This window comes from Styela clava, chromosome 4 (genome assembly GCF_964204865.1).
Source record: "Styela clava chromosome 4, kaStyClav1.hap1.2, whole genome shotgun sequence".
NCBI classification, from domain to species: Eukaryota; Metazoa; Chordata; class Ascidiacea; order Stolidobranchia; family Styelidae; genus Styela; species Styela clava.
Window position 1 is genome coordinate 23,933,409 of NC_135253.1, and position 20,657 is coordinate 23,954,065.

The 20,657-nt window shown below is 35.9% G+C and overlaps 1 protein-coding gene across 1 annotated transcript in view; it reads right to left on the minus strand.

Moving 5' to 3' along the window:
• Nucleotides 1–579: 579 nt before the first annotated feature.
• Nucleotides 580–20,657, minus strand: part of LOC120326634 (uncharacterized) — a 29,343-nt gene continuing 9,265 nt past the window's right edge. Inside the window, exons 2-3 of the mRNA XM_078112286.1 lie at nt 12,768–12,932; nt 580–1,010 (exon numbers count right to left, since the gene is read on the minus strand). Coding sequence (XP_077968412.1) covers nt 819–1,010; nt 12,768–12,932 — 357 coding nt within the window. The 3' untranslated portion in view covers nt 580–818. The remainder of the gene's footprint in view (nt 1,011–12,767; nt 12,933–20,657) is intronic.

Below are 20,657 nucleotides of genomic sequence, written 5' to 3' on the forward strand. Positions count from 1 at the left end.
TTTGAAAAAAGTCATGGCTTCAAACATGGCACTTTTGGGTTACATATTTTTTACTAAAATGGACGTTATATCAAGTTGCTAGCACTTACTTTTAAGCAAATTTGGATAAAAGTAGTTGGGAAAAGAATCCAGCAGCAAATTTCTCATTGATTTTGTTTAAATTGGGTGTGACAATATATTTGAATTATAGTTTTAAGAAATTCATGCGTTTTAACTCATTATTTCTGCAAGAACCTTTTATGATGACGACATGAGTTCAATAACAAAAAGACTCTATTTTGTTCATGCAACTAATAGAAAGCCTGTGTTAAGTGAAGGTGCGGCCCGCGGTTTCACCCAGTTATTGATATTTGGCCCGCCTGCGAAAAAGGTTGCACACCCCTGGGTTATATTATAATTTATTCTACACGTGTCTCAAAATAAATTCTGTTACGTAAGGAATATGATCGCCAAAACTGCTGTTTTGTTACTATAATTCAGTGAAGCGTCACGGGCTGGATTATATTGCGCCGCGGGCCGTAGTTTGCGACCCCTGCCCTATATTTTGCGCCAAGCCGTATATAAATCACACACTCTGTATCTAATTAATTTATGTTAATCAAAATTTCACATCTATTTTAAATGATATGTTTATATGCAAAACAACATTAAGATTTTACACTTATTTCAAATGCAATTCAACTAGAATTTTCATTTAGGACAACGTTTCCACGTTGTCGCTATATAAAAAAGTTGACAACAAAAAAATGTTTCTACGCTAAGATTACCACAAAATCAGCATAAGTAAGTAAAACTCTGAGCAGTCATTCAGAAAAAATTTATCCCAATTCGAGATCAGCACCGGCTTCTGCAATCACTTTTTTGAACCCTTCCAACATATTGTGTTCGAAATTATGAATATTCACCACCAACGTTTTAACCTGACATTGACGAACGATTTCAGTTATTGTTGATATTTCTTCGTCTCCCCAAGTAATAGAAGAATGGTCACATAGATTCAGTTTATTTATCTGCAATATATAAAAAAAAAAACATAGTTAACTTTGGGAAACAAATGAATGATGCTAAATAGCCTGAAACACGTTAACAGGGATAAACGCAATTTCTTATTTCATGAATATTTCTGATTAGTCTGATAATTTTAACCACTTTCTTTGGTTTTCATAGAGCACAATTGTGAGTTGCGTACGGTCAATTTGTTTCAAAAATAATTTTCATGCTAATTTATGAATTTAGGCAAAAAGGTATGTATCCTCAATACAATGTAAGTCGAATTTTATTCATATTTTGCATTTTGTCTCGATTGTTAAATCAATTCATATGATTTTCACGTGGGTTGAGTGGACAATACTCAATCGGAAATATTTTGTTTCTTGAAATAATTTTGAGTCTGCTTGAGTACCTGTGTGGCTACGTGTACTTGCATAAAGCCCTGCTCTGGGCGTAATTAGGAGAACACAAGTAAAAAGATCGCTGCCAGACATTATTACATAGGTCAGACGTTAATTTTTAATCACAAAGCTAATTGATGTAGTGCAGTAGTGCTACTCAACTGGCGGACCGGTCCGAAAACGAACTTTTCGAGTGTTCGAACCGCATGCGCACCTATCTCTTTATTTGAAATCATTGGCCCCACTTTGGATATGTATGTGAATGTTTCCTTTCATTCAATGATCTTATTTTATAATTTGCTCATGATTGCACCTGACTATGGAACGAACTCTAATATACTCTCGTAATAAACCATGTGAATAGTTATAAATTTATTCTAGTGAATAGAATAATCATTAGCCGTCCGAGAAAGGTCGCGTTTATCGTTGTCTAAATATTATTTCTAGAAAGACTGGACCCTAGTAATTTTGAATTTTTTATTCGGATCTTTAGTCCAAAATGGTTGAGTAGCCTTGCCGCAGTAAGCATTAAATTAGCCTAATTCTATTTGGAATAATGTTAATTAAAGAATGATGATCAGTTGTGCTGTAGATTTCATAACTTAGATGCATCTGACAATGTTGATGTCGCAAATTAAAAATCTTGGTCGGGTTTAAATCCAATGTCTTTTTCACCAAAAGTATAATTTAATGACATAGTCAATAACAAACCAACCGATTTCTGGTGGTCAAAAAATAGAAGCTTTTTGAGTATCAGTGGCTCGAATATAATTGACGATTTAATTGGAGTTAAAGCAATATCTGGAACCTAAATAGTTAATAGGTAAAAAGGCGACTCTTGTTTCATGACTTTTGAGTTCAATTTCATTGAAGCGAATCCGAAGTCAGCGGTATTTTGCAGAAAAGAAAAATATTCGTGTTTTTAAATTTTATAGCAAAATTGTCTAATTAGCCATTAACGCAAATTAATATTTTGAAAAATAGAAACCTTATTTCGTGAATTTATAATTATGCTGGACTTAACTATGTTAGCTTCGCGAGTTAAAATTGTCTTGAGTTCTAATCTCATATCAACCACCTCAACTCGGAATGAAATTTAATTAAGCGTGCAATGCTGAGTCAGAAAACACGTATCAGTAATGCTTGTACACTTACAGAGCAGTGCTGCCACTCAGATTACAGTATTTTTAAATGTTAGTATAGTATTTTTAAATTCGAATTGATCAATGGCGCAAAAGACCACTGAAGTTATTAGCGCCATAAAACATAAAACAACAACAACAAGGTATCACCGCTTGAAATATGCTATGTGCGGTTAAATTCCATGATGTAACATTTATTTTAGTACAATGCAATATTGATATTGAGCTTATATATCGGCATTTTCCAATGGAAAATCAAGTGCGGCCTTCTGTACAGGATAGTCTTATGCCACGGAACGTCGTTAAGTAATTTTTTTCTCGCCCGGAACTGCGCCTGAGAACGCCCTATTATGCGATCATTGGCGAAGTGACGGTAATTTAAGAAGTGAATCTGAATCTCAACTTTCCGACTGAAAATAATGAAGAAAATATTACGACTGAAATACGGTGGTTTAAAATACCAAAAATAAACGAAGAACACCTTGAACTTTGACGAGTCTTCGGTAGGTAGAACAAAACTCTAGTTTAATCGCTTTAAATCACTAATTTGATTGATAATTTGGAAGCTCTATCATGGTCCATTGTTAAACGGCAAAATACCGATGTTCTTCCCTTTCTGAATCGTCATCTCACGAAGGAAACAATCGTCGATGCTAAATAAATTAGCTTGTAAAATCGCAGGCCTCTGTTAACTACTTTCTCGATCTAATCAAAATTTAAATATGGGGAGGGGTGATGATCAGGATGATGCACATTAAAGCAGGAATGGGGCAGTTCACTTTGACAGTCTTTTCAATATGCCATGTTTTACTTTTTCTTTCTTACAGAGGGTGAGTAATAAAGTGATTCAAATGGCGCCCCCGTAGTATTCGTACCAAGATGGCGAATAACCTGCTAACCCTAACCTTGTACACATGCTATGTTCAGGTTGTACGTCATCTTGGTACAAATACTACGGGAGCACCATTCAAACATCCATGCAGCATAGCTTTGGCATAGTTAATTTAGTTTAAACGATATTTGGAATGTTTTTTCTGTGGTATTCCAAAACAGTTTAGTATTCGGGAACGGACATCCCAATCATTGACATTTCTCTTTATTAAACCAATCGCTTTTCCTTGCACAACTGCTTCTATGTTTATTATAGATTTTTGATTGCACAGAATAATGCCCCTCGTACAAATAAAACACTGATTAGTCAGAATCGTTTGAATATGCGCTAATCTTTACGATAATATACTGTAGTAAGTCCTAGTATTAAACGAACCGAATCGTACTAATAACAAAATAATTAATTTAAAATGTTGATTTCATAATTGTTTGGGCCTAGCTATGTTGGCATAGCAAGGTAAAAATCCGAATTTTCCGAAACATTAACGCTCTTAAAATAGTTGACAGTTGACATTTATTTGTGATACATGTGATATTATCACGGCCTCTAGTATTTCGCTTGGATTTAGATTGTGTATTTGATATTAAATTCAACTTTGCGACGAATTCATGTTTTTTCACTAAATTTTTAAACTTTTTTAAACAATTGATTACATTTTCCTACACAATAGGTTCTATCTTTAATTGCGCAGAGTTATTCCTATCAAACATATGAAGCGCGCTACGATACGTGACTATTGGAATCGATGGGCGTTGTTTGAGTTTTATCACGTTATTCCATAACTAAGATACCAGTGACGAAAACTGTATATAAACCACAATGAAGATTTTCAAACAACTTTTATTTGATTTATTTTCCGCGAAGAAAGCCATGTACAAGCGGCCACTGATATCTAACAACATGTTAGGGCCACTATTCTAGGAAGGAACGGTTTTTTTCCAATTCAGCCTTGACTGCGCATTTTTAAATAAATGGGATTAAACTCGAGATGTGTATTGGCAGCACAGTCAAGTATTTTAGCTATGATAATGGTTATGGTATTATTTTGTTGGAAAAGAACACAAGAAAACGATGAAATAAAAATGAAATATTAGACGCAATAACATTTAAGATTGATTTCTACAAGTTTTTGGACACACGGTCGCATATTTAGAAAAATATTATATGCGCGTCCTTTAGTGTCACCTCGCGGAAGAGAACTCCAGCAAACGCTTATAAAAAGGCACGAGGGTCGTTTTAGGCCCTAAAATTTAGGGGTTAAATGGTTGACGATATTCAAAAAGAGACCATACGAAATGGCCCCAGGATAATAGGCTAGACAGGGTTTTAACCATCACAAGTTTCACAAATCGAGTTCAAAATCCCATGACCACCATCTCACCAAGGGTGTAACGAATTGGGTAGATTCTTGTTTTTCGAAAAATAGTATTTTCTTATCTACTGTTGGATGTCAGTGGCCGCTTGTACAGAGCCTTGTTAGAAGCAAAAGACACGAGTATGCGTCATATAAAAAACAACTGAGGCACTATAAAATATTTTACCGTAGCCAGGGTGATATGAATATGCTAGTGGTTATCATGCTACTGCTGATAAAAATATAAAGGCATGACAATTATTAAAATGAAGTTACCTTTCAAAATTTGCGATAATCGTGATATTGCCGCGACCTCTAGTATTTTGCGTTGGTATTTTTTGAAGTCACTGTTGCAAATAAATTACGATATTTTTTTTATCTCATGAATATATATTTAAAACTTAGTGACCAGGGATGTTCTTATCGTTTTCGTATAGCATTATATTCGATGTAGCATTATGTGAGTATTCCTCAATTTTGGTTAATCGTAATTTTTGAAGGGCGCATAACATGGGAAGACGCAAATATTTCTGTTCCCCCGCGTAGTTCGAAATCGGTATTTCACATGCAACAGCTTCTGAAACAGGCGTCGCGATCACGCCATTGCCGACATTTGAGTAATGCCAACATTCAAAATGTATTTCTATAATTGTGTTTATCTTAAGTCGTGGTTGAGTCCACTTATAAAATAAGGGCACATTACTTCAATTACTCAATTATACTTCAATTATTCATCTCATATATCATCATATTACAGGTCGAGTGCGGTCCCCTGCATACGAAAAAACTTGTACCACGGCCCGCGGGAACGTCAATAATTAATTTTTATCGCTCGGAACTGTGCGTGAAAACGCACTATTATGCTATCATTGGCGACGTAACGGTAATTAAAGGAGTGAATCTGAAACTCACATTTCCGACTGAAAATGATGAAAAAAATGTTACGATTGAAATACGGTGTTATAAAATACCAAAAATAAACAAAGAACACCATAAACTTTGATGAACCTTCGGTAGGTGAAACAAAACTCTAATTTAAACGCTTTTAATCACTATAATTTGATTGATAACTTGAAAGCTATATCATGGTCCATTCTTAAACGGCAAAATATCTATATTCGTTTCCTGAATCATCATCTCACGAAGAAGGAAACAATCATCGATGCTAAATAAATTAGCTTGTAAAATCGCAGGCCTCTGTTAACGACTTTTTCGATCTAATAAAAATTTAAATAAGGGGTGGTAGAGATGATCAGGATGATACACATTAATTCAGCAATGTGTCAGGAAGCTATATAATAGTACATTCACCCTACCCAGCCGGTCGGGCAAGTGCCATTTTACATGGGTTATTTTTTGTCAGACATTCTTATGCGCGCCGCTATGCGTGAAAATTACCAATAATTTTACGTTTTTTACACGTTTAAAAAATCTCGTTGCAGTCGAAATCATGTTTATCAAAACATCACAGCGCCAGGGATGGTTTGTATGACTGATAATACATGCTAAACCAATAATAAGTCATTATAAAGGAGTTGATGTTATTGATTTCCTGTCGTAGTCGCGTCAACAATTTCACACATATGACAGGCGATTTTGAAATCCACGCTATTTATACGATTCGCACTTTGCGTCACGACTGGAGTCTCTTTTTTCGTGAAATATACGACTCTACTATAGAAAATTGACTGTAAAACACCATTAATACTTTTTAGAGTTGGACTAGGCTAAATAATATTGAGTATATGCCATCCGACGGTGTTGGGTGATTATTGAGTTTGTACGGAGTCCTGCCTGCAAACGGTAGAATACCGATGTTCACTCCCTAAATCGAGAGTCTCCAACTCAAACCATGTCGCGGGCCATTTTTCGGAATTCATTGACCACGCGGGCCGCAAACCAAGAAGTTAGGTACAAAAATGAATATCTAAATGTATCGTGTTAAAACTACACTTGAATCGTACAGCAAACGATACATAAAACATATGCATTTACTTGTGCTGGATATTTGGTTCCGATCTATGGCCTTATTTTGCGTTGTTTTGCTAGTCTTAAGACAGACAGTCTTGCTTTGCAAACTTTTCTTCGGGCACAATAGACTGACCGAAACTCGTTTATTTCGTCACGATGACCATGAGAAATGAATTTAATGTATTTATAATAGGGATGGGCCGAATTTCGGACCCGGACTCGAGTCGAATCCACGCATTTTTTGCACTCGGATACGATTTCGAGTCAACGTTATTTCACCGAGTCTATAATCAATTCTGTTTTCACTAATTTACGCCTATTTTTTGTACTTTTACCTTTATAGATCTCAGTACATACCCTTAAGATTAGATCTGTAACAGTATACTTCGTGTCAGTCGTGTGTATTATAAACACTCCTAATAAAAACGAACACAGATATACAGATAATAGAACGCATGTTGAAAACTATTGATCGCTTATAACACTGATGTCGCCGCCAGTCGTTTTCAAACTATTCATCCTTTTTGGTATACATGCGAACAATAAAATATGTGTTGGCGCAATATTTTTGAGTTTTCGATTCGTGTAAAAATGAAACATGCTCTGGATCAACCCAAGGGGGGATCTCTTTTTTAAATCGAGTATATTACGTGCAATCTTTTCCCTAAAAAGGGAGCCATGGAAAACGTGGAGAATTTGGGAATTTTTACATGCGCTACTAAATTGCAAGCAGATGTTCCAGATTGTATTGATGAGTGGCATCTACCATTTGCGCACGCGACATAGTAAGTTTACGGCCTAGAAGTATCTGGAATTATGGGGAAGCATTGTAGTCAAAAGCTTTTTATTTTTCATATTGACATGTAAGAATTTTGAAGTAGCCGCCTAGAATTAACGGTAGGTGGTGGGCTGGAAATGCAGTTCACAACTAAGGCGCAAAATGACCCACGTTTACGTTTGTATTATGGCCGCCAAATAAGAAGAAAAAAATATATTTCTAAATGGTTCAACAGCTACCTGCGGAATTATTAGGCGAAAAATATGAACTTCGACGTATGTTTGTGAGCGCACGATGCTGTAGCATGGTCAAAAACGTGTTTTTCCGCTTTTCCATTGTGACGTCACGGACTCGGAAAATTCGATTCGAGTCTTTGACCTATTACTCGGATTCGTCGGATCTCTGTAATGCCGGACTCGTCCCATCCCTAATTTATAACTGAATTATAACCATAGAATAAAACATGAACGTGGTAAAGTGGAAAAACAGGGGAAAATTTTTTTGCTTCACTTTTTACAGTTTGTCGGACCGTCCTCTTGATAATAAATGACACGATAAAACTTATTAATAGTTGACATCGTACTATTTTAGTTTTTTGTGGGAAAATCCCAACCATGACGCGGGCCACATGCGGGCCATACATATGGTGCGAAATAAAGTTATTAAAACACCTATGCAGTATAGCTTTGGCTCAGTTAATTATGTTTGAACGATATTTGAAATGTGTTTTCAGTGTTATTCTAGAATAATTAAGTACTCGAGCACGGACATATCTATCATTGACATTTCTCTTCATTGAACCGATCGCTTTTTCCTGTACAACTGGTTCTTATATTAATATTATTTTTATATATCCTGCGCACTTTGCAATGAATGCATTTCGTGCAGCAGAGAGAATAGTAATCACACTTCGTATAATCATAAGTACATTTATCCAGTATATATCACAAATATTAATTGCAATTACAAATGAACCGCATGAGTATGTTTCACCAGAAATTACTAAATAGAGTGTTAAGCATATTAATCAAAACCAATATACTAGTGTTCTTTATTTGGCGTGTGAGTAAAATGTATATTCAGGGAAGCAAGTCTAAAAATAAGAAAATCGTGATACCGGTATGAATAAGCTAAAAAAACAAAAGACTAAAAATTGCGAAATTCATTGCTATTCCGCGCCAAGAATGTGATATTCTTCAAAGTTTGTCGGAAGTGGCACCAGATAGTGATTAGGAAAAGGCAAATCGTGGGTGGGAATGGGCAGCTGACTATCTAAAACGCCATTTAAATCATGAAAACACATTGACGCACTAGATGCATAAACTCAGAAGCGAAACGTGGGTACATAAGAAGTTTCTTCGAACTTTTTCACCCCAATACCGACCCGCTGAAGAGAGTGAAGTCAAGAAAAATAAAGCCCCACATATATAGTGTTCTACCATGTGTTAAGCTGAATTCAGCAATATTGTCAAGCAAAGTCGTATGTCGTACGTAATAAATAGTCGTATGTCAAAATACATTAAATTGCCACATGCATGGTGAAGCAAAAATTTTTGAAGAGCATAGACTTTGGCGCCAAGGAAGAAATCATGCAGAGGATAAGACAAGAAAAATTTCATGCCCTGATTTTATGGAAGCAATGATATTTCAACAACAAAAATGTTGAGATTGTACATTAAGTACAGGAGAAGGTAAACGTGTGGTTTGTTAGCATAATATATGATAGGCTACTATTGTAACTTTTCACAAAGTTTGCAAACAATTTAGGATTCTGCTCAGACTTGCCTTGCTCAGTAAAAACAACATTTGCGCAGTATGAAATTTTCTTAGAGGGAACACTGATTGACATATTTCAATGGAATAGTTAATTTGGTTCTTTCTTTATTATGAATTTTTGATGGTACAAAATAATGCATTTTGTACAAATGAAACACTTAAAGAGTTTGTCTTTAGTCAGAAACGTATAAATATGCGCCAATCGTTACGATATATTACTGTAGAAATTGATATACTTTCTTAGTAATAAGCTTTGTAGGTGTCGATGATATGGCGGTTAGGAATAACAAAAATAATCAATTCAAAATGTTGATTTCATAATTTTATGGGCTCGACTATGTTAGCGTATAGCAAGTTAGAAATCCGAATTTCCCGAAACATTTCAGCTCTCAAAATGAGGCTACCGTAGTATTCGTACCAAAATGGCGCACAACCTGCTTACCCTAACCTGGTACAAATACTATGTTCAGGTTGTGCGCCATCTTGGTACACATACTTCGGGATCATCCTCACAATAGTTGAAATTTATTTGTGATATACGTGGCATTATCACGGCCTGGTTTTTCTCGTCATAGTTTCAGATAATGAAATTTATCGTTTGCGACGAATTCATCCGCTATCTTTTGATATATTTCTCGATGTATTTCGATTGCTTCTCTTTAGACCAGTGGTTCCCAAACTTTTTGTACCATCGCCCCCCTACAGTAGTTTATACAAGTTCATCGCCCCCGGCACTGCGAAAAAAATGTCAAGTCTGAAACGAATATATTACAGACCGAATAACGAGATAAATCATAGTTTATAGTATTTTTTAATGAGATGGATGAGCTTGGTGTTTTTCAGCGAGTTTTTTATAATATCTAAAATTTCCCTGTTTACTGATGGAAAGGCGATTTCGTTGTTTTGATAGCAATGGTAGCACAGCTGAAAACCCCTCATCATATTAGCGGTCGGAAATCTAGGGTTCTATTTCCTCAAAAACCGCCGTGTACTCTTGCCTTATAGCAATTAACTCCCTAAATCCACCCCATTTTACATTTAGGGTTGCCAATCTTTTGCGGATCGCATATACCTTTTGAAAGTTAGAAACGGATCAGCGGGCAAAAACCGCGACCATTCGTGAACTCAACTGAGTCGTCTTATAGAAAAATTATTACAATGACATTTAATGTGACACTGTCTTGGTGCTGCATCACGCTTGATAGCTTTACGACGCCAAGATTGGCAGATTTTCTAAATGGGCATCACTAATCCTAGTTCTAGCTTGATTTTTTGTATTGTTCATTTTCGAAAATAACTGTTCGCACACATATGTATTTACAAACATCGAAATGAATGTTATCGCATGGTTTGTCAAATTTTGATAAAGATTTTTGTTAAGAAGATACACTCTTACAAAAATTAAGCAGTGATGAATCCCTCGAAAAAAATTTTTTTTTTCCTGGGTCAAGCGTCGGGGAACGGTCCATTCAGTGGAGCGTCCCGGTCCTGAATATTTTACTTCGGCCGCCGTATTTTGCCGACCACTGGGATACGGAAACGACCGTATCTTACTGCGAAGACGAGTCCAGCAATCCTTTCGCGTGTGATAATCGCCTACGTGATTCAAACATACGAAAGCACGCACAGTACAGTAATCAAGTGCACGATGCACCGAACAAAAACAGTTTTCTAGAAATCGCGCCCCTCTGTAGCGATATCGCCCACTTTGGGAATCACTGCTTTAGACGACGGGTTGTATGCTCATTGTGAAAGTTCAATTGCGCAAAAAATGCCTATCAAACTAATGCACTGCTTTGTGAATTTCTGACAGTCAGAATTTCGTGAATAAGTGCAAGGTTATCGCAACGCTACGTAACTATAAAATCGCTATGGATGGGCGTAGTTTGGGTTTTATATTGTTATTCCGTAACTAAGATACCTGTGACAAAAATTTTGTAAAAACCACAATAAAGATTTTTATAGGAAACCTATTTAAACCTTTCTCTCCAAACAAAGCCATGTACAAGCAGCCAATGATATCTAACGATATTAAAGGCAACTATTTTAGGAATAAAAACGGGATTCGGCCCAATTCGGTTTAGCCTGCGCATTTATCACCCTGTTTGAGATGGTAGAAATTGGATTTAAACCAGAGATGTGTAACCTGCGTTGGCAACACAGTTGAGTCCCAACACTTTAACTGCTATTCCATCGCGCTTACTTACAAACAAGGGAGGACACCTTGCAGAGCCCGAGTATAATTTGATGGTAAAGATCATCGCTTTTGATACATCGTAACGTTGTTTTTTCGCGAATGATATCGAAACACCGATTAAAATAAAATTTTCAGACCACAGAAACGACCTAAAATACAACTGTTTTAGTGCTCAAGATGTAAAATGATCGCCGACTCCACCACGCATTTTATTGAGTGCAATTCACTAAATTTAATAAAGGTCCTATCAAGTGCTACAACGACCAGGCGTTTCACTGGAATACCGACGTGATTAAAGATCGCTTGGGTGGGGAAAATCAAATATTTTATTATCAACCCGAATAATTCAAATATTTCTATCGATTACCGAATATTTTAAATATATAACAGGAGTCCGTGACGTTAGCCATCCTAATGTTTGTAAGCTACCTTTTCGCCATTTTTTTTCGTACACAAGTACCAATTCTTACGCAACGGCGAATGTCGAAGTTTGGTTTTTATATTTCTGGAAAAATAAGCGTCCACATCGGTGACGTATGTTGAAGACAGTTATCAGGGAGGGAATTCAGGACTCAACTACTTTTATACTGATTTTTATGTTTTGCGTTTGTTGGATCTTTATTATCAGCGTTTGTGAACTAACCGTCCGAATTTTAAGAAGGTTAACAATATTATCTTCACTGGTTCAGGAATGCGGATATTCATGAAGACGATAGTTTACTTTTCTATCTTGTCTGTGTTATTTTTGCATCGAATAACAACAATGCAAAGTCAGCATCGCGTGAATTCTCAATGCTATCTTGAGTCAAAATGCCGGCCAGAATATTATTTCTATCCCTAAGTTTAGCGAAAAATGCAAAGAATATCTTATTATCTTCTTCGACATTTCTTAATCTATGAAACGGCGTCGGCGCGCTTGATGCAAAATTAATATTCAAACGATGGCCAAATAGAACTCCTCAAATTTGACGTTTATGTACGCCAGCAGGAGCAGTAGGTTATTCTGTCGAAATTTAAGGGGTCGTTTCTAAGCAAAGGGGTATAGGTCCCGTGGTACCGGATATTTGAATAGTAAAATTGTAAAAGAATGTAAAAAAGAATATTGTGACGTAACAATGTATCAACACGACACCATGATTCTTGGTTGACAATGCAAGTTCGGCCCCCATATTATGGGGAGTGTCTGCCCCTGCCTACAATTGGTGAATAAAAAAGGCTCATCAGTATAAGACGAAAATAAATAATCGAGATCAATCTCAATTTCACCTTGGCACCACGAGTATTGTTTTTGAATCCTTCCATTGCTTCAGCTGTCAGTCCGCACCAACTCATGTTAACATCTTCGACTTCACATTGTAAAACGACAGATGCGAGATGAGCGACACCTTCCACTCCCAATGTGTCGTTCCAACGGACGTCAAGTTTTTTCAACTGAATATAAATAAGTTTGAAAAATTATGAATAGTTTTGCAGCGATTATAAGGTAGTTGATAGAATATATGTTTCGGAAAAAGATATTATCTCAATTTTTTTCAATTTTATAAATTGTTTTAAATAAACAATTTGAATAACAACCATCCTGGTTTTTGTTCTAATAAGGTAACCGCATCCGTAAAATCAAAATGGTCGAGGGGTGAAATAAATCGCTCTTATGTTGAGTGAAAAACAATTTAATAAAAATCATTCCAAAATAAGACAAATGTCAAAATGAAGTTTTTATTTGCGATATTCATGACATTATATCGGTCTCTTGTATTTTGTTTTGACATATTCAATCTGTAATTGGAAAATATGTCATCTTTTTAGAAATGTGAAGTCAAATGCCTATCAGTTGTTGCTGGATAAGAGCCTTGATTTAAAAATTTTATGACGTAAAAAGTCGTAAGTGAACGTCCGGTGTGAAAATGTTGATAATTTCTTGAAGTCAGAAGTGCTGTGGTTCTGTTTTATCATGATACGACTAGAAAAATTATGGTCGAAAAAAACAAATGGATTATTCATCTAATCATATTGCCGATAGTTATAGCTCTTACAAGCAAAGCAACCCAGCTTTAAAAAATCACGCGAGTTTTACAAATCGGGTTCAAATCCCACGCCCACCATCTCACCCAAGGTGTGACGAATTGGGTAGAGTTTGTCTTTAGTCAGAAACGTATAAATATGCGCCAATCGTTACGATATGTTACATAAGAAATTGATAGACTTTCTCAGTATTAAAAGTTGTCGGCATCGATGACCTAGCGATTAGAGCAGTGGTTCTCAAACTTTTTTTGCTTGCGGCGCACTAAGCAAAAATAAAATAAAATGCGGCACACACACACGGCACAAAATATGCTTTTATACGATGCTTATTTAAACTTTTCGCTTCGAACGAAGTTATGTGACAAGCAGCCACTGATAACGATGTGTGAATTCCAATACTCTAGGATGCAACGGAATCTTTCCAATTCGGCTTTGTCTGCGTATTTTTTCACCTTGAGTGAGATAATAGAAGAATTACAAAAGAGATGTGTAATGGCAACACAGTTGAGTCCAACTCTTTAACTTAGGGGTCGGCAACCCACAGCCCGCGGAGTAAAATAATCCGTCCCGCGATGATTCAAATTTGGCGGCTGCGGATTTTAATCATCATTTAATTTTTTCTACGTTCGAGGATCAGATTTGAGACAAATTTGACAAACCATGTGAAAAAATCTACATCGATGTTTGGAAGTACATATGCGTGGGAACAATTATTTTGAAAACGAACATTACAAAGAACAAGCACAGAACTATTAGTGATGCCAATTTAAAAAATGTTCTAATCTAGGCTTCATCAAATGTGTCACCTGATGTCAAAAATTTATTGAGCGTAATGCAACAAGAAGTGTCACATTAAATGTCATTTTTGTTCTAGTAAAACGACTTGCGTCTTGTACTGTTCGCTCGCTATTTGAAGTATAAAGTTTCAACTTTTGATCTTAGTAAAAAATGTGATTTATCAGACACCCGTTCGATTTTTAAATTTTCCTTTAAAAATATGTTTGGCCCGCCATGAATTGCAACCCGCAATGGTCTGTAGTAAACACAAGCAATGAAACGCTATAGCAGGGGTGTGCAACCTTTTTCGCAGGCGGGCCAAATATCGATAACTGGGTAAACTCGCGGGCCGCACCTTTATTTAACATAGGCTTTCTATAAGTTGCAAGCACAAAATAGTTTCTTTTTGTTATTGATCTCATGTCGTCATCATAGGGGTTCCTTGCAGAAAACGCATAAATATCTTAAAACTGTAATCCAAATATATTGTCACACTCAATTTAAACGAATTCGGTGAGAAATTTGCTGCTTGATTCTTTTTCCGACTACTTTTATCCAAATTTACCTAAATGAAGTGCTAGCAATTTGATATGACGCCCATTTTAGAAAAAAGTATGTAACCGAAAAGTGCCATATTTGAAGCCATGACTTTTTTCAAATTAAAAAAGTTATCTTATTTGAGATGTTTTTGGTATAATACGCCAAGATTCATTCCAAATACTTTGCTGTTAAATATTATTCTAGATTAGATTTCAACAAAATCAACTGATAGGCTGGAACCAAAACTCATTTAACTTTTGTATCTCTTGATATTACATTTTTTCAAACTGCTTTCCAGTTGCCTAATCTTCAATTGTCTGTTCTTACAAATTCATTAGCGTATGCGCCGCATTTTTCTTTCAATTGTTTTCTGCTCGGCAAGTGATAGCTTCTTTGTGAATCGCGTTGTTCCCTTCGCTGTGAAGACGTTATAACGTCATAGGCATAGATGATAAATTGTACTCGAATATAAGCTTTGCAACGCGAAGGGCACCAGATCAAACTAAAAACTAAGTTAGCTTGCCGCACACCATTCAAAATTGGCATTTCTTCGCGGGCCGCACAATTTGTCCTCGCGGGCCGCACTTTGCACACCCCTACGCTATAGCATCGCTAGAAACTGTCCGAAGTATAAATAGCATCGATTTGAAAATGTTGATTCAGACCTCTGAAAAGCTGGTATGAATAACTTGTAACCCAGATAAGAATGACGGCAGATAACACCGTTATAATGACTTTGTGTTGGCTTAGAATGTAATTTTAGTGATCCATTTCATCCATGTTTTGAAAAAAAAAATTCTTGTACCACGCATTGTGGTTCGGTGATAAAATTGTAAACAAGAATAGAACGTAAAAGCATTCGTGAATGTTGCTATGACGACACACATGGGGTTGCTTACGATTTGCTGCGCCAATTGCGGTCGACAATTATTACATTCGCTGCTGTTCGAAGCTTTTATGCAGTAATAATTAGGGAGTGACGTCATCAAATCGTCGAGTGAAGTGTTGAATTGGCAAATTCCGCAAATACATTGTGCTAATGATTTGGTTTCTGCGAGACTAACTACTTATCCTTCTTCTATGCTTTTGTGTCGGCGGATCCGTATGCATATAATGCAAGGATGCTGTAGCAAGAGTACAATTGTGAATTTCTCGGTAACTATTTTAGCTATGATAATGGTTGTGGTATAATTTTGTTGGAAATGAATACAAGAAAACGATCAAATTAAAATGAAATATCAGACGCAATACCATTCAAGGTTGATTTCTACAAGTTTTTGGACACACGGTCGCATATTCTTACATATTGTTAGATGTCAGTAGCTGCTTTTACAGAGCCTTGTTAGAAGCGAAAGACGCGGATAAGACGTGCATGCGTCCTATAAAAAACAACTGAGCGCTTTGAAATATTTTACCGTAGTCAAAATGATATGAATATGCCAGTGGTTATCATGCTACTCCTGATGAAATATAAAGGAATGACAATTATTAAAATGAAGTTACATTTCAAAATTTGCGATAATCGTGATATTGCCACAACCTCCAGTATTTTGCGTTGTTATTTTTTAAAGTCACTGTTGCAAATAATTTACGGTATTTTTTTTATCTCATGAATATATATTTAAAACTTAGTGACCAGGGATGTTCTTATCGTTTTCGTGTAGCGTTATATATTCGATTAGTATTCCTCAATTTTGGTTAATCGTAATTTTTGAAGTGCGCATAACATGCGAAGACGCCAATATTTCTGTAGTCCCCCCCGCGTAGTTCGAAATCGGTATTTCACATGCAACAGCTTTCGAAACAGGCGTCGCGATCACGCCATTGCCGATATTTTCGGCGGACAATGATTTTTTTGTTGCGTCAAGTATTCAACTCATGACCAATACCAACATTCAAAACGTATTTCTATACTTCTATATTTCTATAATTGTGTTTAACTTAATTCGTGGTTGCGTCCACTTATACAATAAGGGCACATTACTTTAATTACTCAATTATACTTTAATTATTCAACTCATATCTTATCATATTCCAGGTCGAGTGCGGTCCCCTGCATACGAGAAAACTCATTCTGCCACTGGAACGTCGATAATTAATTTTTATTGCTCGGAACTGTGCGTGAAAACGCACTATTATGCGATCATTGGCGACGCAACGGTAATTAAAGGAGTGTATCTAAAACTCACATTTCCGACTGAAAATGATGGAAAAAATATTAACACTGAAATACGGTGTTATAAAATACCAAAAATAAACGAAGAACACCATAAACTTTGATGAGCCTTCGGTAGGTGAAACAAAACTCTAGTTGAAACGCTTTAAATCACTATAATTGGATTGATAACTTAAAACTATATCATGGTCCATTCCTAAACGGCAAAATACCAATATTCCCTTCCTGAATCATCATCTCACGAAGAAGGAAACAATCGTCAATGCTAAATAAATTAGCTTGTAAAATCGCAGGCCTCTGTTAACTACTTTTTCGATCTAATCAAAATTTGAATAGGGGGAGGTGGAGATGATCAGGATGATGCACATTAATGTAGGAATGGGCCAGTTTACTTTGACAGACTTTTCAATATGCCATGTTTTACTTTCTCTTACAGAGGGTGTGTAACAGTGTTAACTCTAAGCAAATTATGAGTGCGAAAGTGCTTCGCAGTCGGAAAAAAAAGTGCGAAAGTGCTTTTGCCGATTTTAACAAGTTGGGTGCCCTAGCTTTTCGTATAACCCATTTAAAACCGCATAGATACTCGAAAAAGCGCTCCTCCGGTTAATATTATGAATTAAAGAGAAGCCTTTTCGTTAACCGAGTTCCCTTTAAGCGAATTCATGTTTAATTAATACAAGGGAATTCATCGGCAACGAAATGACATCTGCTAACACCTGCCGCGGACAAAACTTTCATGCAATGTATCACGGTGTCAGTTGCTTACTCGCGTAAACAGCAAAGACTTTCACATTTGTTACTCCTTCCATCTAACAGACACGAGGCAGGCTGGAAACCATAGTAGTTACAGGGTGGATCGTTTGTACAAATCCCCTGCAAAATAATCCCCCCCAAATATAAATAGCAATCAACTAATTAGGGTTAGGTGCGCTGGAAATTCAACTTTTCGATTTATCCCTAAACCTAATCTGATAATTATTAATTTGTGATTTTGAACCACTTTGAAAGTCGCCACCCGCTGTTTTAAAAGATAGGTTAACCTACGTTCCCTCCGAAATATTAGGCAGGATACTCCCCTGTTTTAGGAGATAGGTTGACCTACTTTCCTTTCAAACTTTTTTCTCCGAAGTATTACACAAGATCACTTTGAAAATCCTCCCGTTTCGTGAGCTAGCGTGACCTAATTTCTCATTTACATTTATATTATACTATTTCAGAGCTTACCCAAAGACAAGTAATTTTTAAATGTCGACATGCCTTGGTTGGCGTGTGAGTCAGTTTAAATCGGGCAGAAAACATCATATATTGGCAAAATGTTTAGTAATGTCATGTACTTTCAGCATTCATAAATAGCACTCTTTGTAATGCTGCTGACCTAGTATCAAATATTCGCATCACAACGCCACTTGCGCGAGGTTTCCATATATTTCAATTACACTAATAGGAACGATGACACCAAAGAGTTTTCTTTTGCGAAGGTACACTAAATATAACGAGGGTGATTCTTGAGAAAAACATGAATATAAAAAATAAACGAATGATATGATAGTGGATCCCAAATAATTTTGAGAGTGTATCGAAATACCAATTCATTTGATAAATAATTTTTATTAGACCACATGAACGCTGATATCCTGAAAATTAATGTTGAAAGAGAAATACGCATTCTCAGATATCGGACATCCATTCGCGATATTCAATCGTTCATATGCACAAATCTCACATTGATAGTAATTGCTACCCAAGTTTGTAAAGTTTAGAAACCAACAAACAGAAAATAACTTATCCCGAAACACAATTAAAATTCAGTCAGCAATAAATTCGTCGCCAAGACGATGCCATACAAAACAAAAAGATTTGGTCGCGAGAGTTACGTGAGATGACTGCCGTTGTTTTTTAAGCAGAACGTAAAAAAAATTATAATTAATAAACAGGGGTTAGGACGCCCCTTACACATCGTGTGTATTAAACTTCCCTGGTAAGTACTTTGGTAAGTACTATTATTATCGTACTGTTGGAGTATTTCGGACAATTTCGAATTTAAAATAAATGAAAACCCGACATATAATAAAGGCGCAAAAGGAAAATGAACATTTATTGAAAAAGTTATTATTTAAGAAAAACAACATGATCGTACAATTCTGCCAAAACCTCGATCTTCGCAAGTGAGATGATAAATAAATACTTCCCCGTATTCGATCAATTAACTTTAGCATATCGTTGTTCTGCCAACAATCAGCCGGGTGCAAAATATATTTCCGTCCTGTGATATGCTCACAAATATTCTCGATATTAATATCATACCCTCGCGTATGTACTTTCTATTAGCTCTCTAGTGATCCCTTCTATCCTTGGCCAAGTCATGTTTCGAATATGTGAACATTTTATTCGACCATACATGGCCGGCGGGATGTTAAAATTGTAAACAAGAGAGAGGTAAAATCAATCGCGAATTCCGTTACAATGGCTCGTTTACGAATTGTTGCGCCTGTTATCGTCGAAAATGATTACATTTGTTGTATTTTGAGGCATTTAAGCAGTAATAATTAGGGCATGACATCATCAAAATCGTCAAGTGAGATCTTGAAATTGCAAATTCCGTAAATAAAATTGTGAATTACTCGGTAACGAGTTCAGCTTTAATGAACGTCGGGGTATTGTTTTGTTGAAAATTATTATTAATGTGAGAGCGCCAAAAACATACAGTCCATACCGATGCGAATGCAATTTATATGGTCGCAATTGGTGTGGCGCGGTTATTAATAGTGTAAAATAAATTAAACGAATATCAATTATAACCAAGCCTGTCAGCGTGTTTATTTTCTGTGGGCTGGAATCGTAAAATACCATCTTGAGACAAATTCACTTCTATTATAAAATCTTAATTTTCAGTTATTATCGTTATACAAATAACGTGTGGCAACTTTTTAATTTATCGACCAAAAAACCGCCCCACACTCGTCCAAACGTGTGTCGAGCTTGAACGACAGGATCAGATTTATCGACGACCTTAATTAGGGAAAATATGTATTTTATTGAGTATGCAAAATAAATGTAACAAAACGCATTTTTTGTGATATAACTTTGTATTTTCGGAAACGGGTTGCCGTGAATGGTAAAATTTGATCGAAATTAATCGCAAAAGGTTTTATTTTAAATGTAACAAAACACATTTTGCGATATAACCTTGTATTTTCGAAAACGGGTGTCCTGAAAAGTAAAATATGATCTAAATTAATCGCAAAAATGTTTTATTTTAAATGTAACAAAACACATTTTCGCGATATAACCTTGTATTTTCGGAAACGGGTGTCGTGAAAAGTAAAATATGATTTAAATTAATCGCAAAAATGTTTTATTTTAAATGTAACAAAACACATTTTTCGAGATACAACTGTATTTTCGGATACCGGGTGTCATGAAGAGTAAAATATGATCTGAATTAACCCTAAATAATGTTTCATTCCAAATGTATCATAACGCATTTTTTGCGATATAACTTTGTATTTTCGAAAACGGGGCGTCACGAAAATTATTAATCTAATGTTTTATCTATCGTCTAACTAACGTCTGGAACACATCATTTTTGGAGAGAACTCTAGCCCGCAAACGTCATTTAATTTAAAATAGAGAATGTTTCA